This window comes from Poromitra crassiceps (assembly GCF_964638095.1).
Source record: "Poromitra crassiceps genome assembly, chromosome: 9".
NCBI classification, from domain to species: domain Eukaryota; kingdom Metazoa; phylum Chordata; class Actinopteri; order Beryciformes; family Melamphaidae; genus Poromitra; species Poromitra crassiceps.
Window position 1 is genome coordinate 50304608 of NC_139630.1, and position 24419 is coordinate 50329026.

Below are 24419 nucleotides of genomic sequence, written 5' to 3' on the forward strand. Positions count from 1 at the left end.
AAAGGCTGGAATTAAGTGTAATACTGTAATAAGTTTTCTTAAAACAAATCGAATCTCTTACAAACTAATCACTTCTATAATAGAGTTGAGTTTACCTGGCAATGTAAATAGAGAGGCAACAAGCGTAAAAGGGGAATTTTCCCTCGCTGCAACCATCATACTTCCATCTAAAAAACAATTTGGAACAATAATTGCTAGGCTATCTTATCGTATACTTAAGTAACCTTAAATATAGGGCTCAGACACTGGTTATCTTTTAGCTAAAAGCATCTGTCTACTTTGAAGAAACATGAGACAAACACCAAGTGACAAGCTAGTACTTAATAAAATGTGAAATACAGCAAGTAAACATTCCTTTAAACAGCTGCTTGCTTTTATAAAATGTGTGTTTAAACTTAAGGGATGAATTTAGGCTTGCCTTCACTGCAACAAGTGGAAGGTGAAAGTAAATAGACCCGTCCACAGTCCCAGAGACAGCTGGATTATCAACTGTCAGTCTCTCCATATCAGCCTCCCCATCAGCCAACCTCTGCAACACATGACCCAGTAGACCTCAAGAGGCTCTATTCCGTCTGACAACGGTTTAATCCCTCTGTGCCTCCATTTCTGCCCTAGCCTGCATATTTCCTGCTACTCGACATTACATTGTATTGTTTTAGCTCCACTTAAAGTATGTCAAATTGAATTGAAGTTTTACCATTTAGTATTCGCTGTTCTGAATGTTTTCAGCTTCAAAAGTTATTTTGAGTTTTGTATCTATTTATGAAATTGAGTTACCCGGGCGGGGACCGCCGTTCCGACCTACCCTGTTCGGCCACAGCTATGCCGTTTTAGGTGCGATCGGGCTGAAACCCGCATGTGCCAATAGGACGGACGAGGCCGAGCTACGGGCGAGGCTGCGCAGCGGCCGAGCACAATAACAGCTGCACCACATTCTCTTTTCTTCTCTTTAAGGCCATTGGAGCAAGTTCAAAGAGACAATAATAAGAGTCACCATGCACAGGAGCCGAACTCTTTACACCTACTGACAAAGAAAGCGTTCCACAACAGTGTTGTTTGTGCTGTAGAAAAGTGAGGGTTTACTTTCAAATGCATTTCCCCTTGTTCTGCATTTTATTAGAAAACAGCAGGCCTATTATTAGGGACAACATATTGTGGCATGCCTTTTTCATTTAACTTCCAAATATTCATACTATAGCCTGACCTCCCTGAGCTGTGTATACACTATAGCCTAACCAGTGAGCAGTGTATACGTAAGGGATAATGTATACTGAGCCGGTGATTACTGTGGAAATAATGACCGACAGGTGAATGATTTAGCCCGACGCGCAGCGGAGGGCTTAATATTCACCTGAAGGTCATTATTTCCAGTAATCACCGGCTCAGTATACATTATCCCGCTTAGAACACGGCCTACAACTAAATCATTCAATAATCTGACAAAAATAATTATTCAAATAGATTTTTTAATAGCGTTTTCAACACAAAGCGGTTTCATTCGTAATTGGCACACAAGACACCACAGCTGCAACTGGTTGGCCTAATTAGTAGCGTCTGCGGACAAAATGCTCTTACCAACTGATTAATCCAGGTGTGGCAGAGCAGCGGTCGGTTGTCGAGAAATAATGACCGGTGAATATTGTTGATTGACCAATCAGAATCGAGTATTCGAGAGAGCCGTGTTCTAAGTAAGGGATAATGTATATTGAGGCGGTGATTACGGGGGAAATAATGACCGACAGGTGGATTGAGCCCGACGCGTAGCGGAGGGCTTAATCGTTCACCTGAAGGTCATTATTTCCCAGTAATCACCGCCTCAATATACATTATCCCGCTTAGAACACGGCCTACAACTAAATCATTCAATAATCTGACAAAAATAATTATTCAAATATATTTTTTAATAGCGTTTTCAACGACAAAGCGGTTTCATTCGTAATTGGCACACAAGACACCACAGCTGCAACTGGTTGGCCTAATTAGTAGTGGCTTGCTGACAAAAGGCTCTTATCAACTGATTAATCCAGGTGTGGCAGAGCAGCGGTCGGTTGTCGAGAAATAATGACCGGTGAATATTGTTGATTGACCAATCAGAATCGAGTATTCAAGAGAGCCGTGTTCTAAGTAAGGGATAATGTATACTGAGCCGGTGATTACTGTGGAAATAATGACCGACAGGTGAATGATTTAGCCCGACGCGCAGCGGAGGGCTTAATATTCACCTGAAGGTCATTATTTCCAGTAATCAACGGCTCAGTATACATTATCCCGCTTAGAACACGGCCTACAACTAAACCATTCAATAATCTGACAAAAATAATTATTCAAATAGATTTTTTAATAGCGTTTTCAACACAAAGCGGTTTCATTCGTAATTGGCACACAAGACACCACAGCTGCAACTGGTTGGCCTAATTAGTAGCGTCTGCGGACAAAATGCTCTTACCAACTGATTAATCCAGGTGTGGCAGAGCAGCGGTCGGTTGTCGAGAAATAATGACCGGTGAATATTGTTGATTGACCAATCAGAATCGAGTATTCGAGAGAGCCGTGTTCTAAACTCATAGATAGTATAGCCTGACCTCCCTGAGCAGTGTATACACTCATATATACTATAGCCTGACTTCCCTGAGCAGTGTATACACACACTCATAGATAGTATAGCCTGACCTCCCTGAGCAGTGTATACACTTGTAGAAAGAAAGGGGCTGTGGATATAGGCTATTTTCTATACATTCCCATTTCCACAGGAATAGTCTGGCAAAGAACAAGAAAGCCTTGTTATTACTTTGATTGGAGTTGCAAAAACTCTGCCCCGTTGGGAAATTACAAGGACACAAACATTCTACCAAATGTTTTGAGGAAGCAGTTAAATTGAGGAAGGAATTCACAACATCAGGTCCACAATATTAACAGTTATCGGCAGCTTGGTGATAGGTGCATTTTCTAGCTACCGTCAAGAGCATGAACATTACAAATGGAAAGCATCAAAAATCAATTTCCCTCCAATATTATATAAGATGTTGGAAAGGCTTTCACATAAGGCCTTTGTCTGTAACCAGTGTGAGTCAGCAGACATATTGAACCAGAGGGCACATACAGAGACGAGCAACACATCATTCAGATTAACAAGACGTTTGATTTTCCCCTCAGGGAAAATGTGATGTAACAACAAGAAGCTCAAACATCTTCTACTCTAGTCTGTACCCTGTTTTTCATGCCAGCCACTTCAAATTGATTTTTTTCCCGCATAGTGCCAGTGGAGTCAGACTACACATGGTGAGTCAGGTGAGTCAGTCTGGGGGAACGACGGAGAAGACGGAAAGGTGATGTGCTTCATCACATGGCCTCTAGAGGGCGGCTTTGACTAAGAGTCTTGATTAAGACTCCATCCGTGCCTGTAGCCCATCTAGCCACAACCCACGTAAGCTGCCCCCTCTGTTGCAACACACACTGTGGGCTTGTACAGGATCTGTGCTTGTTCTCTGGTACATGTCCACTTACACCTCTCCCCTTACTTCTGCCCTACACATTATACAGTCATGCACATGCTCTCGCTCTCTCTCACTCTCTCTCACACACACACACACACACACACACACACACACACACACACACACACACACACACACACATTCATTTATTTATAATCTTCCTATTGTAGTCCCGTATTTCAGTCCATTATGCTCCAGTGACATCCATCTTGCTATGCGGCCATCGCTGATGACATCACATCATTAGCTAATTAGCCTAATTAAAAAATCTGTCTGTCAGGTCACCCGCATGTGTGACGCACACAATTGTGGTCACATTGTGTTTATTTTGTTTTATTATAATAATCCTAATCATATCCCAGCAGCATCATTGCTCACTTTAATCAGATCCTAAGGAGTCTCACTTCGGCCACTAGGCGGCAGCGGTGCATAGCGAGGTGATTCAAGGCAGCGGAAGTACTCTCAGCTACCCTCAGCGCTCTCGTTGGGCTCCCGCCATTCTGCCACGAGAATCGTATGGGTATTGGGTACACAACTAATGTTCCAGTGTCCACTTCTTTCATCTGTTTTAACAGGTTAGTGTTATGTAAAAAACAAACTGTTTTAAAGTTTTAATATTTTTTCGGGTGAGAACGTAACATTCCAAATATGTGACCAGTTTATCAGAATAACGCCTATTTGGAAATATTTAACGAGCAGCGAGGACTGAGAGCGCTGGCTGTGTGACCAGTCGGACTAGCTAGTATCCATCAAGAACTACTACTAGGCAGTGAGAAAACACTGTCGACATGCTTTTGGAACCAACGTTAAATGCCGACCGGCTACAGATATCGGCTCCTCGCAGCAGTAATGCTATGAACATATAACTGAATTCGTTGGCCGCAGTGTAGCTTCTGAATGTTGCCAAACTTAATTCAAACTTCATAGTGACGAAACAGAAGACGGACAGAGTCCACATTGCCAAATGTATATATAGATAAGATAATACAGCCACATATAACTGGAGGTTACAGTTTAGTAGGCTACCCAACATGCACATTGATTTTCAAAACTTGGGAATTCCGCGGAGGCATCAAATATGTAATAACAAAGTAGTCAGCAGCAGGCAAATCAGGAAAGCAGAATCCAGTGCTATAGATGTAGGCTACAGGTAGCCTACATCCTGATTCCTCTGGACAACTTGCCAGGTCGCTGTCATGCTCGATGTTTCGTGGAAGACTGAACCGAATCAACCGAATTGAATCCCAAGACTTCAAGGGCCTATGATGTATTTCCCTGCAGGCAGCGGGGAAACGTCTTAGACTTGGTGTGTATTCTTTCATGGAAAATACAATTGTCTGCTTTCATGTGATTTTCTCTGATCCGACACAGCAGACGCCTCACGGCAATTTACGGGCAGGAGCAGCAGGTTGAAAGCCCCTGCCCTGACAGACAGCGCTCCCCCTCAGAGCCTCGCATGCAGCTGCAGCCAATTTCGCAGATCAGATTAAACCTGTAAACCTCACGCAAGCACTTCCTCCTCTGATAACCACTTATAAGGATGTTCCCCTTATTCAGGAGGATCCGTCTATCTCTCACATCTTGCAAATACAGTGATTGCATGTGTGGTTGGGGAAGTAAAGGCATCTCCAGGGACCAGGGCATAGACAAATAATATGGACGTAGCTATCCCATTCAATTTCTTCTCCCTGGAGTTCAAACGTTGGCCGTCACCATCTTGATTTTTCGTCAGCAGGTGCTGAAAAATATCGCAAGAAGCGATGGGTTGAGTCCTTCCGCACCTCACGTGAGATGGGGGTTTCGCAGAGCCGCAGGTCCGCTTACTATTGGTCCGTGATCGGCCAGCTGCGCGATCGCTGGACATGCAATCTGTCAATCACACCCTTTTCTATCATCTATTTTACTCCAAACGGATGAGTTGTATAAAAACTGACCCCCCTACAGTTGTTATGAAAAGGTGAAATTAGCTATATAGGCGAAAACCGTGTTTCGCCCCTAACTGGAAAGATGTTTAATTCTTTTAGAAAGTCGAGCATTTTAACATGGGGAGATCTGCCTACTGCCCCCGAGCCCAAGTGGCCATTCAAGGAGTTACAGCTTAAACAAAGACTTGCGCATCTTCCTGGGAAAGGGGGTGGGCTTGCTGGACCAGGGGCAAATAAAGACCGCTACTCAAGCATATGAGAGCACTTTTATTTAGCAAACTCAAGTCATATAGGAATTCTCTATCGGGATGTTCTGTGGTGATCAAAATACTTTGTCCACAAACAATCATGCATAAAAATAGGCTACACACAATAAGGCAGCAGAAAAAAGTGTACCCTGATACATTTTTGTTTACATTCGACAGTTTTGTTTACATGATGTTGTTTTTATGTGGAAGCCTATTTCATTTACCTACACAGTATTTCTAAATATGGGCTGTTCAAAGTATCACTGGAGTGATGATATGTTGCATTCGGGGTGTTTTTGGTACAATGTTGACATTTCCAATGTTTTCAGTAGCATTTGAACTTCTCACTCACGGATCTGTGATTTATGTTTGTTTATTAGGGGAGCCAGGTGTCAGTCTTTTGTTATTAGCCAATCATTGCTGATCACGAGATGAGTATCGCATAAGGTCTAAGGCAGAAATTGCATTATGTATTTACTTTTTTCTTCCAAGATAACAAAATAAATGAACCCTTTGCCTCGAGAAAACAAGCTTTGTTCTCTCGAGATAATGACACAATTAACTTGTGTTCTTGAGATAATGGCATAAAAAAAATGCAAGCATAGCCGTTCTCAGCGTCTGTAGAGTAAGGTGACCAGATTTCTGAAATGAAAATCGGGGACATTTCCAGTTCGGCAGTCAATATATAATTAAAATATCCAATGTTATAATCTATGAAATACAAAAAAGGGACAATCCAAAATGTAGCCTAAGTTTGGAGCATTATTTAGCCCCCTTCCCGACAAGCTAGCATGATATGTTATGTTATGTTATGCATTATATGATTAACACCTCCTCATCAGGCACCAAATCTCCCTGTGCCGAGTTTGGGAACAGAATGTCCTGACATCAAGTCATACTGCAATACCTCCATACGTTTCTGGTCCTTCGCCACCTCGAGTGTTAAGTCTAATGAAATTACAGTTCTAACTGAAATAAGATATTCTAGTTATGCACGAGGGAGTTAATGTCCATCACATCCCCATCATGTTTCTAAAAACGGTTTTATCTCTTAAGGTCCCGAGGCAGATCAAGTATGTTTCACCATCACGTGGCCTAAGCCCTGTTTTGGCTCCAAGGGGGTCTTATAAATAAATGAAACCAAGAATACATTGGATTTGCAGCCATACAGCATTTGGGTGATCTGGGTGCCTCCTCCTGTGGCTTTTGAACCCTGCACCTTGGGTTTGGTGGGTGGCTGCAGTCAGAAGTCACGGTCCCAACCGGAGAACTCCTCGTCTGCCTTCGGCTGCTCGTAAGGGAAACGATCAAAGTTGATGTAGCAGGGGCCCTAAAGGAGGGGGAAATGATCATGGATGATTTCAAGAAAAAGAGTGTAATTTTTATCTGGCATGGGGTCCAACTGCAAAAACCAGTACTTACACCACATGGTATATACATGCCTATCTTAATGCAAATACTGTAACCAGTACTTACACCACGTTATATACAGACAAATAACCAGTACTTACACCACATGGTATATACATACATGCCTATCTTAATGCACAGGCTAGTGGAGCTGAAGCCCCGGGCCCAACGATATGAAAGGCCCCTAAGTTTATCATCGTCCAGTGTCTGTTTGTTGGCTTGTGATGCCGTAGCAGGAGGTTTGAAAGCGGCTGGCTGAGGTTAGTATGTCGCCCGTCGGCTAACGATCAAAAATAAAACTAAATAAAGACTTGTCAAAGAAGAGACTGCGCAGCGCTCTACAATGGCCACTTAACATTGATGTCATTGGAAAGTGACATTAGGGCTCTAAGGACTTTTCCACACATAAAACCAGGAGGAAGACATTTTGAAGGTCGGAATGGACTTTAATACGTGCGGTTGTTGATTGTTTTGTGCAATAATCTTGCACTACTTGTGAGAGGACAGAAGGATGTATCCAGACTCTCGTGCGCGCGCGTGTGCGCGTGTGTGTGTGCGTGTGTGTGTGCGCATGCATCATGGGAGAGAGATGGATATTGGCCTACAGTGAACAGGCCTGTACTAAATGTAAAATCAATGTGGAGACTCGAGAGCATCAAAACTAACTAAATGGAAGCTTGAAGAATTCGCAACCTGGGGCCCGTGATACTTTAATCCAGACTTGCAAATGAGGATCAAATCTACACAAGAAAACTTCCAAAATCAGCTGGCAGTGACGCCACCCTGCTCCTTTCTTCTTACCTTGCGTATGAGGCGGACTGTGGGGGCGTCGACCTGGCCCACACGCAGCTTGTGCCAATTTATATTGCTGAACCACCTGAAGGGGAAACGAGGGAGAGATGAAACGTCATCTTTTCATGCTGGGCGATTTTTAATGAATGTAATGACTGCAGTACAGTCAGTGTTGTATGTGTTCCTTAATCATCAAATAAATTAATTAATTCAAAATTGAATATTAACCACCGCACACTGGAATGACTTTACTGAAATGTATTCGTGAACAACGCGTTTGGCGGATAGCGCTATCCGCGAAATGTGTTGTTCACGAATACATTTCAGTAAAGTCATTCTAGCGTGCGGTGGTTAATTACAATTTTGATTCATGATGTTCCTGCAACCAACGAGCACCTGATCATTGTACTGGCTGTGCGTGGGGAATCCTCTTCACTAAATGAATGAATGAATTAATTCATTCATTCATTGAGCGGAGGGTTGATGACTCAGATAGTAAAGGAAAGGAAAAATTGCATAAAATATGCCAATTGGTGAAAGTTGTATTGCCTTTGTGCAAAGGGATTCATGGTACCATTGCATATTTAATATTCTTAATCCCATTTATGGCTCAACATGGCTTCAAATGAAAAGAGACAAAGAAAGAATTACCACCGCTCAAGAAACGCGCACACACACACACACACACACACACACACACACACACACACACACACACACACACACACACACACACACACAGGTTGCTATGGTTACCTGTGGTGCCGGACATCTTTGATTCCATTCTTAGTGTTCCCTAACCTCTGACCTGGCCGAGGCCTGCAAACCACAGCACAAAAACACAGCATAGTCATGTTTTTATTATTTATTTATTGCATGGCCCTCCACTTCTCAAGAGACTCAAAAAGGAAAATAAAAGAAATCACATAAATGTATTGATTCAAAAATGTGTTCTAAAATTCATGCTCTTGCAATATTGAGAAACTCTAGCCCCTTTTGGGACTTGTGTCGTGGAACTGAAGGAATCAGCTACCCTCCACTAGTCCCTTTCCCAAACGTTAAATTAGCATTTTAAGCCCTGCCCTGCCTCCCTGCAGGGAACGGGACCAGAATTATTTTTTAAATTCGCCTGGTGGAGATAACATGATTCAACAGACAGTATAAGCTACACCTCTCACCTGCACAGTTTACTGATGATGGACTTGGATGCCTCACTCATGTAAGGTGGATACTTGAGAACCCCGTCCAAAATCTTAGCATAGATCTTCTGGGGCTCTGAACTTGAGAAGGGAGGGCTGGCAAGATGAAATGAGAGAGGAGAGTTGATATTCCATCATCGGCATGTGGACCTCTGAACCATCTGACATCAAAACACCTTGCTAAAGAACCAAGTCATGGTTGGTGGTTAACCTGTGATTATTTGTTACCATTGGTCTGTTTTCAACAAAGATGTGTTTCAAAGCTGCAGGAGGTGACATCAGTCATACTGCCATGCTGCCATCTACTGGTCAGCATCAAGGCTTGACTCATTCATGAATATTATGGATGAATATAATGGGCAAACACATTTGGAATTCATTCTATTTGCATCCACCTAAAATCCTTCTTTGGCTAAATAATTGAACTGAGGTTCTATTCACTTATCAATACAAGCATACGGTATCAAAAGCATACAAAACATCTCAAATGCCTTGTGTTTCCTTGACCGATAATACTACTAATAAAGTTGTGATCCCTTATTTTCCAACCTTTTCTGTCATTATTATGAATATTTTTACCATCCCACCAGTAGCTCGTAGACCAGGATACCAAGGGACCAGAAGTCCACTGCAAAATCGTGTCCCTGGTTCTGGATGATCTCTGGCGCCATGTACTCAGGAGTGCCGACAAATGAGTAGGTCTTCTCACCGCGCACCAACTCCTTGGCAAAGCCAAAGTCAACCTGCATGGAGACATACAGAGAGAGGGAGACAGAGAGAGAGAGAAGGGGGGGGGGGTGCATGAATATATGCAAAGACATTTCCATGCTAATGCTGGAAATGTGCAACTCTACCTGCAAAGATATGGGAACCCGAGTGGCAAATTAGTCCCCATACATGGACACATACACACACTTTTGAGAATTGTATTTCCCTTTACAGTTTGAACCAAAAAAAGAGCTTAAATAATACAGAAATACTTGGTAAAGTAATTTGACTCTCTCTCTCACACACACACACACACACACACAAGGTCACACCAGTTTGACGTAGCCCCTTGCGTCCAGCATCAGGTTCTCCGGCTTGAGGTCTCTGTACATGATGCTCTTCTTGTGGAGGTAAGCGTAGGCCTCCACCACGCAGGCGGTGCAGAACACGGCCACCGGCTCGTCAAAACGCCCCCTACAGGCAGAGAGACACAACAGGCCGATTATCCCTCCTTGGCTCCCTCTAATCTGCCCTCGAAAAATTGCCTCAACTATGACTTCCCTTTTTTATGCTGCTGTCAATGCAAGTTGCTGTAGATAAGTGTCAGCTAATTCCCTTAAGTTGTAGGATGTAGGTGTACAGCTGAAATGAACCCAGAAGGTGTTTTGATGGTTAAAATGTGGCTGTGTTTTCTCACACTTCTTTGAGTTTGGTCCAGATCTCTCCGCCACTGCAGAAGTCCATGATCATGTAGATATAGCGTGTGTCTTTGAAGGCCGCATGGAGCCTAGAGAGAGAGAGAGAGGGAGAGAGAGAGGGAGAGAGTCTGATAGTCATTTCCAAGATCTCTTTGCTCTGACATAACGAATCAATGCCAACTGATTTTCTTCATCCCTTTGAGTTATTCCTCAAAGCATTTACTGCCGTCTGCTGAAATGTATTTTTTTTTACAATCCGTCTCTTAATAATGATCTGACAGAAGAGAGGTTAAGGATGAACTGATTGAGAGAGATCAGAAGTGAAAAGGATTAAGATCACACAGATACCTGACGATGAAGTCACTCTGGATGGCTTTGAGGATCTTCTTCTCAAACAGGACGTGCTCCTCCTGTCTCTTGGCAACAATGTGTTTCTTACTGACCCGCTTCATGGCATAGTATTTCCCACCGTGCAATGTGGTCACCTTAGAAGAACCAACAGTGAAATAAAGGTCATGATTGTGAATTATGAAACTGTCAGTGTGTTCTTTGTTGATATGATCCAAAAGGAAATTTGACTGTCACAAATTGCAGAATTTTGTTCTAGCAGTTGGATCTCTTTTGTGACAGACTGGCTATTTGTATAGCAAATGTTTATAGTTGGAGCTGATTTTTAATAATAACCTCTTTGGTTCAACTTCAATGGGCAGAGCAAAAGAACCAGTTTATCACAGCGCTAATTAGCTAACTGCCACATTTGACTAGCAAAGAAAAAACTCTGGTCAAAATATATAACAATCAATCAATAAATAAAAATACATATATAAATACATAAATAAAATACCAGCTAGGCTAACTGCTTTTTCAGTTAGCATCAAGAGTGCTACAGTAGGCGTCATATCATTAGCTTCCTGCACTCTTAGCTTGTGTCTTTTTAACTGGGGTTCAATCTGAGACACAACACATACAATCAATAGTTATCAGATTGTACTTATATAATTACAAAATTGAAAAAAATGATAGAGGTGCAATATCTCTCTCTCTCTCACACATACACACATGCGCACCCCCCCCCCCCCCCCCCCCCACACACACACACACACACACACACACAGACACACAAGCGCACACACACACACACACCAGCTCAACACGGCCAAAGCCTCCCACTCCGAGGGTGACGGCCTCTCCCTGATAGCGACCCTCCTGGTACAGCACAGGGACCAGGTCTTTGAACTTCAGAGAGGAACTGGGACTGAGAGAGAGAGAGAGAGACAGATAGACAGACAGACAGACAGACAGACAGACATACACAGAATGCTTTTAACCTTGGGAAGAATGGATTCCACACAGCTCACCTCGAAGGCCAGTGCTTTTAACTTATGCTCACTACTTCATTTCACATTCATGAGGTGCTCATTTGTGTGATGCATGCTAACGTGATACCTGTTATGTCTTTCAACCTATCACACTGTATCAATCAATCATACTTATCGTGCACGGCCTGTCTTCCATGCTTTCGGTCACCATTCAACCCCTCACCTGGACTTCTCTGGAGCTTCTGCCTCCTGCAGCACCTTGGAGCTGGAGGTGAAAGACAGGTGAGAGTCAAGATGGAACGAAAACCCGCAGAGAGATTCAGACCATGACGGGGGTACGAGGGTAATGGTTATGGGTTGAAACATTTCTTGTAGCACATACTCGTCAAAAAGCTCCAGGTGTTCAACAGGAATCGTCTCTTCGAATACCCTGGGATACAAAGATAAGATGTCAGTCAGTCAATCAATCAATCAATCAATCATGGCCTATTTATAGCTACAATTATCACAAACAGAACATGGAAACAGTAAAGTCCTGGTTAGAAGAATCTTCCTCTACAGGACCAAACCACAGAAAGACATTCATTCACACGTGTGCTCTAATGTTGAAACAGACTCACTCCTTGTCAATGGAGAAGCAGGTGACAGGGCCGTCAGCCGTGCAGGTGGCAGTTCTCAGGACTTCCCTGCAGGTGGGAACAAAGTTACAAATGTCAACCCTGTATTATTCTGTTATTACAGTATACATGGCTTACAGTCAGTATGCAATACATTCTGTCTGAGAATCAGTCTTAATCCACTTACTCACTTTGGTTCAGTATGGCCAAAACATGAGGTGATATGATAAATACGACCAAAGTGAATTTTAACTCTCAAAACTTTAACTGAACTTTAGCAGTTGTTGGAAACTATGATATTTCCGTTTTTATGTTTTGTTTTATTGAAACAGGACGGGCATCATCTCTATTTCTACTGTCAAAATGTCCAGTAGGTAGCTTGACAGGCTTCTACTCTGCACAGTTAGGAAGATAACCGGTGGGCCAAACAGCCAGAACGTCAAAGACGACCGCAGCCGAGCGAGGAAGGTGCACTGAGCCGGCGCTGCTGCACAACGTTCCCGCCCATGTCCTCAAGCATTCATGTCGCCATGGTTACCGTATGAGGGCCTGCTCCCCGAAATGCTCCCCTCTTCCCATCCGACGAATGTGCTTCTGATGCCCGTTCACATTCTTAGTCACCAGGACCTGAGGGCATACACACATCGAGAGAGAGAGAGAGAGAGAGGGAGGGAGGGAGGGAGAGAGAGAACGAGAAAGAGAGAGAGAGAGGGTGAAAATGAGACAAAGAGTATACACACATGCTCCTATCATATTTAACACATGCAAAACCCTGTGAAACCAAACGATGCAAATACGGCATTGGCACAAAGACAATTATACTGTATGCCAGTTTGTAAACCCAATATGATACATTTACCTCTCCTTTGAGGATGATGTAGAACGTGTTTGCTTCATCTCCTTCTCGAACTATAACGTCTTTGTCCTGGTATTTCACCTGGGAAAGCAAAGACAAAAGTGACAAGCGCCTTAGGAGGCGAGTTCATATACCGGCACAAAAATCACTGCACATGTTTGTATAGAAAAGATATTCTTTGATTTGCAAGAAAAGGTGAAGCTATAAATATGACACCAAATGCTAGCTTTGAAAGCTCCTGGCTCCTGAAGAGACGCAATGAACACTTTGTCTATGAAAATTCCCCCCCACCCCCTTTACAGGACCACCATGCATTTGGTGAGTCAGCCCATGAGATATATCGGCGGTTTTACCCCACTCGCGCGCCAGCCGTTTAACATTTTGTGGGCGTTCCCAGACATGCGGACTGTCTCTATGGAGTTTGAAAGGGTTTTATGAACCCCATAGAGGAGCATGTAATCAGTGAACTAAAGTTATAACTGGGGTTACTCCACAAACACACTCAAAAGTACACAATGGGAGAAAAATAAAGTACACACCTCCTCCATGGAGTCAAGGATTTTGGACAACTGGACGTCATTCAGGTCCTTTAGAGTGTGAGACCTGAGAGAGCATGTAAAACACACAACAACGCATAGTTAGAAATCATTGCAGTCTTGGCCAGTGGGCGTGGAAAGGTAAGCCGTTCTTCCTCGGGCCATGACCAGCCTTTCGACAAAGTGTTGTGGTGTCAGGTGAATCCATGTGGAAGTTAAGCGCCTTTTTGTGACTGGCCACGCCCCCTTTTGGCCAGTGGCCGTGGAAAGTTCATCAGTTCTAAGTCCTGCTTTTCTACCAAGTTTCGTGCAAATCTGTTCATAACTTTTAGAGATATCCTGCTGACAAGCAGACAGACAAACAGGGGCGAAACATAACGTCCCAGCACAACAATTCTTTTTGTATAGCCCTAATTCACAACCATGTCTCAGAGGACTTCACAGAGAATATGTCTAGCTAAATCTAGCTGACACAACAGTAACAATTACAGTAGTAATAATAACAACATGATTGAACAATCATGTGATAGAGAGAGATAGAGAGAAAGGGAGAAAGGGGGAGGGAGGGATGTGGGGGAGGAGAGAGCAGGGAAAGGGAGGAGGTGGGGAGGGAGAGCGGGGGGGGGTGTGTGGGGGAGGAGAGAGCAGGGAAAGGGAGGAGGTGGGGAGGGAGAGCGGGGGGGGGGTGTGGGGGAGGAGAGAGCAGGGAAAGGGAGGAGGTGGGGAGGGAGAGCGGGGGGGGGGGGGGATGTGGGGGAGGAGAGTAATGACTTCACGCCGCACAGCTCAGTGCAATAGAGCCTACTCACGTCTTCAAGAAGCCCATCAGCTGCTCCCGTTTCTTCTTGGACTTGTTGGTGATGATGGTCCTGTAGGTCTGTCTCTCCATGCACCACAGACGCACCATTGTCTTTGCTGCAACATCAGCGAGAGAGATGAGAGGTGAAGTCAAGGCGTCCTATGTACAGTCTACCTACACAGTATGAAGATGAACAGTCTCCTCCCATCATGAGAGGTCCCTATAGGGGTCATTATGACAGAGGCAGACCTTTGACTGTTGCTGTGCGTTTGCAGTTGTACAGGATGGCCAGCTCCCCAAACACATCGCCACACGTTAGGGTTCGGAGGTCGCGGCCTGCCTGGGTCACCCGCAGCTCACCAGCTGAGAGAGGGAGAAGCACAGAGAGTGGTGGAGTTTTGCCCAGAGTGGAAAACATGAAGGATTTAGAGCAGTGATGAACAGAGTCAACAATTCAGAAAAGAGCAAAGATTTGAGAGCGCTAAAGCCATCGACTTCAGCGTGGGTACTAGAAAGATTGATCAAAACCCAAAGAGGATCTGAGGCTCTCTGTTATCATGGAAAAAGTCAAAATCTTTTATGTTAGAAGTTCTTTTTTATCAAGTTTTTTTCTGATTTCCTCCCATTTTCTCTCCAATTGTACTTGGCCAATAGACCCTTCTCACGCGGGCCATTTTGTGTCGAGAAGCCAGGGTAAACACAGGTGCAAGCAAAACACTAATGAGGGTTTCCAAATCCCAATCATGGAAGTTGGAAACCCTCATTAGTGTTTTGCTTGCACCTGTGTTTACCCTGGCTTCTCGACACAAAATGGCCCCCGTGAGAAGGGTCTATTCTCTGTCCCGGCCGTTGCTCCTCCCCCTCTGCCGGTCTGAGGACTAGCACATGCTGCTTCTTTTCACCTGACAGAGAGGAGTTTCGCCGGCAGGATGTAGCATGTGGGAGGGGATTCCCCCCAGTTCCCCTCCCCCACGAAGAGGTGTCCCGACTGACCAGAGGAGGCACTACTACAGCGACATGGATACATACCCTTAATCCGGCTTCCCACCCTCAATTGTGCTGCTATGGCGGAGGTAACACAGGGGTGGCCGGGGGCTTGAACCTGCGACCTTTGTGTTGGTAGGCCCTAGGCAGGGAATATACCGCTGCAATACCTGGATGCCCAGTTCATTTTATTTTCAAGTACAACTGACTACAACTGTCAGCTGGATTGTCTCAGTAAATTTCAACTTTTTAGATTGCCAGAGTAAAATAGAGTTTTCACTTTTACTGCCTTGGATTTCAGCCCATGTTCACAATATTTATTGTATATCACAATTATGTAAAAAGAGAAGCTCAAGCATATGCAACCACAGACAGGTAGACAGAAAGACACACGCACACGCACACGCACACACACACACACACACACACACACACACACACACACACACACACACACCTGCCACTATGTACATTCGGTCCCCCTCTCCGCCCTCTTTGATGACCTCATCACCGGGGCTGAAGTCAGACGCCACCAAGAGATCGACCATCATGGCCGTCTGCTCGTCGTCCAGGCGACTCAGGAAGTCGTTCTTCTGGATGGCCTTGACGATCAGACTCGTCTCACTGGAGATGGAAGGTGACAGAAGTCAGATTTTAATATGATAATAAGATTATGAGGAATTTGACATACTTAAAGGAGAACTTCACCGAAAAACAATGCTGATTTATTTAGCACGTGATCTCACACATATCCGGAAACTGTAAACAGTTTTTCAGGCATTCATTTAGTTATTGACAGTTATTGAGAGAGTTGAGTTCAGATGTGGACCAGTGTAATTTTGTGCATGAGTCAAATAAGTCAAAATAAATAAAAGTGATTCTCATTCCCATGATTCAGTCTCACTTACGAAATGTATATTGATGTTGCTCTGTTTGGTTTTGTGTGTTCTGATTGAAGGATATAGCTTCCATTAAATGACACTGGGATTGTTGTCTTGTCAGCAGTACTGATAACCTGGCTGTTTTCTTGACCCTGATGCGTGTGATCTCCAGGTTGTCATACTAACCTGGCTGTTTTCTTGACCCTGCTCCGTGTGATCTCCAGGTTGTCATACTAACCTGGCTGTTTTCTTGACCCTGATGCGTGTGATCTCCAGGTTGTCATACTAACCTGGCTGTTTTCTTGACCCTGATGCGTGTGATCTCCAGGTTGTCATACTAACCTGGCTGTTTTCTTGACCCTGATGCGTGTGATCTCCAGGTTCTCAGGGATCGGTTCTGGGGCCATGACAGCCGCACGGCTCATCCTGACCTCCGGGTCGATCACATTACCGCCCTGCGAGGGGAACTCTGAGGTGGACAAAGCAAGCGATGGAGGTTGGGCAGTTTAGGAAAAATTGTTTTGGTTGAAAATTGATCATATCTCTCCATCATTATCTCCATCGTCTCTTACCTAGGTCATGATATTGACTCTGCAGCTCCTGCAGCAGTTTTTCTTTCTCCTGGAGTCGCTCTTCTGCAAGGATAAAAGTGAGAAAAAACACTTTATACAAAACATTAAAAACACTGTGCTATTGCATTGCATCTTCCCGGCATTGGCATGGGATTACAATTGAGATTTCAGCCATAGTCATGATAAATAGAGAAGTAGAGATGATAATAGGTCATGTTAATGGTGATGGTAGTTATGGTTGTACCCACCCAGGTCTTTGTTTTGTGTCTGCAGCTCCTGGTTGAGCAGACATTGTTTATCCAGCTGCTGTCTCAGCTCCTCCAGTTGCTTCTCCATGACTGCAGGGAAAGAATCACAGGAGTTAATACTATATAGAAAGAGTTAATAAAGAGTAATACTATATAGAAGAGGGAATTAATCATATAAATTAACAGAGTGGGTGAAACCGCCATAGGGGAAAACAGACAACGGCAGAGATGGGGACTTGGACTTATAGTGAAAAGTGATTATTACCCTTTTTGTTAGGGCTCCCCTTGGAACCCCCTCAATGACCCCTGTGGGTTCCCCGGACCCCACTTTGAGAACCACTGCCTTAGCGACTGTGAGGACATTCATTGACATACTATACTGCATTCCCTGGACCCTAACTCTCACAACTAAATGCCTAACCCGAGCCGTTACCCCCCTGAACCCAATTCTAACCCTTAAAACCAAGTCTTAGCCTTCAAACAGCCTGTTGAAGGTGTGTGAGAAAGTGAGGGCCGGTCAAAATGTCCTCAATACTAAACTGTCCTCAGTTCCCAGGTATAAAACTCTTAATTGGTTCTCACTAAGATAGCTGTACATCAACACACACACACACACACACACACACGCGCGCACACACACACACACACACACACACACACACACACACACACACACACACAAACACTCCCCTGACAATATCTCTATCTATCCAAGTGCAGTTTCCATTGATCTGTTTACAAAAGGCCAGATAAGGAGGCGACTGGAGGGTCTCATTTTGCCGTCAAATGGAAAGAGGTTTTATGTCCGTATTGACACACCAAACCCACACGAGCATCAATGCAAACACAGGCCCGCCGGTTACTCTACCAATTAACCAGCACACACATCGGCTCCGCCAAGGCAGGCCTGGCCCAGCTGTTTGCCTATAATCACTGGGCTCCTCACGTGACCCCGCTTACCTGTCCCTCACCCTGAACATTGAACAGCTCAGAGATTAGACATGAAATTCAAGCTAATCTTAAAGTCACCGAGCAACAGAGGGGAAGTGGAAAAAGGCTTCTTCCATTATCAAAGGGGATTGTTTTTAGAGGGTGATACTGGTGGAAGGGAACTTTTTCAAACATCCTTATTTTCAGAATGACCATGTATTTTTTTAAATTGTATAAGTTTTGAAAACCTTATAGAGGCTGCCAGAGTTTGTCTGCATATAAGACTAATCACTCAGTTCAAGTGAAAACATCAAAGCAGGCAGCATGTTAGGAATGCACAATATATCGTCAATCATATTGGTATTAATATGTTCATATTGGGATGAAACAATGCAGTAAATCTATGATTTAGGTGTGTGTTTTTTTTTTTACAAATGTTTTGGAAATAAAGACAGACAGTTCACAGTGTTTACATGATTGTGTTTTTCAGTTTGTACAAAATATGATCATCATAGAAACTTGTTTTTATACAGATCATATCGACATCGGTACATAGCGGTTATCGGCCATAACAGCAATGTTAATATCGGTTATCGTATCGGTCAAAATACAATACAGTACGTTTAGTACAATAGGACACCATGGCTGTTGCCGTGCCAGGAGTTAACAAGCCTGTGTGGCAAGAAATAATAAGCAAGCTTGAGAGTCATAAAATTTTCATGAGGGACAAACTTGGTGACAAAATGTTTTACTCTGGAATTTCAAATCATCCTCTGGGTGTTTATTTTGATCCCAGACACACACAAACACATGTACACACAAGCACACACAAATTGTCAGTTCTCTAGATTACAGATAATCAGACGAGCAGGACAGATTGGGATGATAACCTTCAGTGCCTGAGGGTCAAGTGTTTAATGATTGCCACTCAAGCTTTCAGTTGACAGTTTCAGCCTTGCTTTGGCTCCGTGTCGTTATCATTTTGAATGTGAAACTGCAGACTTTCCACTTTAATTCAAAAGCTACAGCTCTTCCTTACATATCACTGATGGTTCACGTATGGTGAAAGAGTAAAGCTCAGGAAAGTCATCAGTCATATTCACTATATAGTGTCAAATTCTTAAATTCTCAAATGCAATAGAAATCAACAACTTAGATAAGCATGAATTGATTTAGCAGTTAATTCCTCGTACTAATTTGAAGAGGGACAGGGAAGGGGGAAGGGAGATGAGTATAAACAACTTCTAAACTTCTACAGAAATCTATTTAGTCTGTCTTTCCACTGGCCTCATCACCCTCACACTCAAATAGCCAACATACTGTGTACTCCATACTGTCTCATGACTAATTCATAGGCAAGTGGAACTACAGCCGGATTCTCATAAGATACACTGAAATACAGAAACGCTGGGGGGACAACGAAGACACCTGAATGTCTGGTGGTGTGAGTTGAGCTGCACTCTTTCATTGCACATTAAGCCTATTGGCTACATGAAAAAAAAAAAAGGTTTTATAATCTTAATATAGTTTTTGAACATTGAACTGGGGAGACCAAGCACGCAAAGCACTGTAACTGTTTGCATGTCATAAAAGATGACAGTCTGCACCTTTAGACACATATTCATTGTGCCACTTGACAAAACGCCTATGGAGCACACTGTACAGTGTACAGCACTTAAATCAGTGTGGTTCTCAATGTGGGGTCCAGGGAGCACCAGGGGTCCTTGAGTGAGTTCCAGGGGGTCCCCTATCAAATTGACGAATTGGTCAACAATTCAGCATTATTTCATTTACAAAAAGTGAACAATCAAAGAATGTATGAATCACTTCTTTTTTTTATCAGTGTCCCTGTCATCGCTCTACCTACAATACAAATAGTCATCGAATTCTGGACAAAAATATAACAATACAAATATTCTCATATTTGGGTCTGAGAGACAAAATCTCATCAAATGGGGGTCCGTGGACTAAATTGGGGGTCCATGATATGAAAACGGTTGAGAATCACTGCCTCAAAAGAAGGACTCAAGACACTGCAACAATATGTAGAGAGACTAGCCAGAGTCACACTCACCTGTAGGCGGTGTAGGGATGAGGAGAGAGGACGAGTCTCTGTCCAGCCTATGAAGGCCACATGGATGTTGGGATCCAAATAGTCACCCCGACCCACGTAGAAGATCAGCTCGTCACCGGTAGAAAATGATATACACAGCTGTTCGAGTTGTGCTTGACCCCGGACTGTGTGCAGACTGGACACACCTGTGTGCAGACGCAAACATACGGCCAGCGCCTGCTATCTCACCGTTTCCCCAGCATTCCTCGATCTCCTACCGCTGCACACACACACACACACACACACACTGTCTCTCATACCTTACATTGCAATGTCTACGCCAGTGCCTTTATTATTCTGACTTGTCTCTGGCTCTCTCCACTCACTCTTCCCCCCTTCCTTCTCTATCTGTCAATCTCAGCAGCCCCACTGTTGAATCATTAACCAGACCCCAAGGCTCCTCCCATCACACCAGGTAGAGGAGGACAGGGGGGGAGGAGGAGGGTGGGCAGGAGAGAGGAGCTGAAGTTGGGGTCTAAGTGACACAGTTTACTGTAACTACCAGATCTCGTTACAGTGTAACCTTTGTGTAACTGCAAGATCTCGTTACAGTGTAACGAGATCTTGCTCCTAATTAGATTGAAAACATGACATTTTTCAGCAAGTAACCATTTCCTGTGCATGGAGGCAGAATAAATTGGTGCTTGGCTACATGTTCTCTTTCAAAATGAATTTAACGAGCTGTTTTGTCACTTTGAAATGCGCCTTGAGATAACTCTTGTTGTGATTCTGGCGCTATATAAACATAACATTGATTGATGATAATTGCAGGATTGACTTGCGAATTCTGCCCTTTTTCATTCCAACATTTTGCAATGAGATTTCCTTTCCTGAGGAGGTGGAAGACAGAGATCTGAGAAAATTGCAGTGACACAAATAGGAATGGGGAGGGGCGGGGAATAAATTAACTCGAAAGAAAGGCTGAAAGAGTAGGGGAAAGGGATGTTTCTTCCAGACCTTGAGACTGCAAAATATACAGATACAAAACTCTACATATAGCCTTCCCCGTCTAGTCTGTTTTAACATTATGATACAATGGGAGTTTTGGACGTTAGAACCATGATGAGCGACACTGCTAGCACCTTTCCTCTTGAGCACCATATTCAGAAACACTGGGTGGACTTGAGGGAATGTCTCCACACTGGCTGCCAGAGGGCAACTATGACAACTAACTGATCCTGTCTGCAGGAGGTGGAAAGTGGCGGCTTTATTGGGCTCGGTTTTTTCACACGGAGCGCGAGCGCCACTGGATGTTTTCCAGAGCCTGACGCCATTAAAGCAAACTAAACGAGGCTGAAGGGTTGGCATTGTGACAGAGGGCGTGGGCTTCTATTGTGACCAGTTAATTATTGATACCTTTCTCTGGTTAATCAATCTCTAAACGCCATTAATGACCAGCCGAAATAAGGAGGGAATTCTGTGATAGGTGACGCGTGAGTTGCTGCCTGACATTTTTCCAATAAGACCAACAAGGTGCTATGAATCCATCAAAGCCAGCCCAGGGTGAGTGAGTGAGTGAGTGGAGCCATTGCTTCTAAATAGAAGCAGATGACACTGATGAGAAACAAGGTTGATCGAGGAAATACGTTTCGTCCTCACCGAGATATCCCCCCAATTATAATCACTCGGGCAAATAACGGGGAAAAAAACATTTGAAATTCATATGTATTTTTATTGCCGATATTCTTAAATACAAGTCGAATCCAATAGTTGACATACATGTGCAGTGAAATCATAGTCAAATGGAAAGTCCATAACACACAAAGGTCGCTCGATTGCACACAGAGGCCACAGTGGAAAGGTCAAACTTGACTGTTATTGCGTCACACTGCGATTGTTATTACACCTCAAACTGAAGTGACCGTGGAAAAAAGAAAGATGACTTCAAAGAATCAATATCAAATACAGCAAACTTATTTCGCTTCTTACATTATGAGGTTATTCAGATATTGATGTTCATTCAACAAAATACACAGCAAATTGCAATTAAAGGCTAAACTGCAAAGAGTAAACAAGTAAACATTCTTTCATTTTGTGACTGGGCAAAAGCCAACATTCAGCACAATTAGCTACAGTCCATATAAATATGTTCACCTGTGTGTGACAGTCAGGAGCACCTGTAGGAGGCAGTCATGGGAGAAGCAGCAAGACTAATGACACAGTCGGTTTACTGGCACTAATTATGCGGGAGATGGCATAAGAGGGTTCCAAGACTGCTGCTCCCTGCTGGCTTTGAAGAGATATACCTTTGGCAGTCTCTCCCCAGTTCTGTGAAATAATGATGTAGTTGACAGCGACTATTTCATTTAAAATAAGAAAACTGTGGAGCACTGAATGTATATTGAAGTCCATTTGTGAACTGGTTCAGAGCTTGCAGTCGATACGTACGTAGGCAGAAGTCGGTTGAAAGGGAGCAGGAACATTAGCAGCAGTGTAGCACTGTTCTTTTTGCGGTCATGCAAAGACATTGTCTTTGTCTTAAGACAAAAAACCTTCTGATAATAACTATAAACTATGCATCAGAAAAAACATTTGCCATGATATGGAATGAGTAGTTATTAGTGCTGCAGCGGTCTTTTGCTGTGAAACTCCAGGACTGTTTTGTGGACCAAAAAAAACACCCAACCTTCAGCATGGGGGTGAGTAGATAATTAGCCTAGTGAATTTTCATTTTTGGGTGAACTGTTCTTTTAAGTCCCGCCCATTGCCAAAATCTATCTGGAGCCCAGAAGAGAGTTAGACAATGATGATTTTATGATCTTATGAGCCAACATTGAGACAACAGCAATCATCAATTAAAGGTGATATTGATAACATTCAACATTGATAACATTATAGATATCGCACTCCCCCTCCCCGCTTCCACTGAATTCATGTCACAGCTGTTGCTAGGAAACAGAAGCTAGTCTTCTTTAGGCCTGTCTGTAGATTCAAGAATTTTGAAAATTAAAGATCAACAACTTCAGAAATTCTTTACAGACATTAATTTCAGACCCGTCAAATGTTTTTAAATGATTAATTCATTTTTTTTTCTTCTTTTTTTAAGAAAAGTGATACTTTTATTCCACACCTTGCTAAAAACTATCCATCTATATAAGAATGTTATCAATAGGACCTTGAAACAATGTTTTCACATTTCGGCCTACTGTGCAAAATTATCATTTTTAATTTTTATCCCCAAACTAATAGTGTTATAGATTTCAACACTAAAAGGTGTGCCATGGATAATAGTGTTATAGAGGAGACCTGCTCATCTTAATGGTCCCTGGGCTTCCTGGTACAGCAGACAGTGATAATACAGAGAGCTCCATTTACAAATCAGACAAGTTAGATGTTCAATTATATAATCCCTCATCTATTTCCTCAAATAATTTTGCGCAAATGACAAACAAATGGAAAAAGTACATTCTCAACACAAACGCAGACCTGTTTGTACACCAACTGTTCATTCTTTGGAGGGGTAAAAACAGCTGAGGCATCTTACACTTCTAGAGAAAACAAGCTTAGCAAAACCACATTTTGTTCATATGTTCCCATAGCAACTGAGCCAAACAACAACAACAAATCCAAAACCAAGGACAACATTAGCACCCTAATTTTCATACTCATTAAAATGTCTAACATTACCATCTTCACATGCTTATGGTCCAAACAATCAAGAATGTTCTGACAGGCAATGATCTGTGCATTGTGTTTTGAAAGTCATGTCTTCGTGGATTACCCACCGATACAAACTTTGTTGCGAAGGCATTTATAGAACACCGTTTTCTACCTAATTTGCATATTACTCCTTTAATTGGACATAGTGCAAACAAAGAACGTGATGTCTAAATCACCAGTACTGGCATTAAGACCAATGGTAAATATGAATTGCTCTGAAACATGGGAGCTTAACAGGAGAATTGCATCAGGAGAATTGAGTGGTGCAGTAGCCAGGTCGGGCCTTTGAAGCTAGGATGGCACCGACCTGACTGGAGAGAATGGCGTGGGGAACCTAATCTGATTAAGAGCAATTGACATTCTATAGAAAAGGAGCATAATCTCATATTCTCCTTACTGTTATGTGCGTAGATATAGATATAAGGCTTGT

At 43.2% G+C, this 24419-nt stretch overlaps 1 protein-coding gene across 1 annotated transcript; it reads right to left on the reverse strand.

Annotated features, from left to right (window-relative positions):
• Nucleotides 1-6910: 6910 nt before the first annotated feature.
• On the reverse strand, nucleotides 6911-17377 carry prkg3 (protein kinase cGMP-dependent 3; the record flags this gene model as incomplete). The annotated part of the gene is made up of 21 exons (XM_083642617.1): nucleotides 17287-17377; nucleotides 17039-17101; nucleotides 16809-16935; nucleotides 16043-16209; nucleotides 14851-14964; nucleotides 14612-14717; nucleotides 13806-13869; nucleotides 13270-13347; nucleotides 12949-13037; nucleotides 12414-12479; nucleotides 12176-12223; nucleotides 12017-12058; nucleotides 11618-11729; nucleotides 10823-10959; nucleotides 10474-10563; nucleotides 10109-10250; nucleotides 9648-9811; nucleotides 9048-9164; nucleotides 8626-8688; nucleotides 7879-7954; nucleotides 6911-6997 (listed from the first exon to the last, which is right to left on the reverse strand). The coding sequence occupies exons 1-21, from the start codon at nucleotides 17372-17374 to the stop codon at nucleotides 6911-6913; spliced, it is 2040 nt and encodes a 679-aa protein (XP_083498743.1). The 5' UTR covers nucleotides 17375-17377.
• Nucleotides 17378-24419: the final 7042 nt, after the last annotated feature.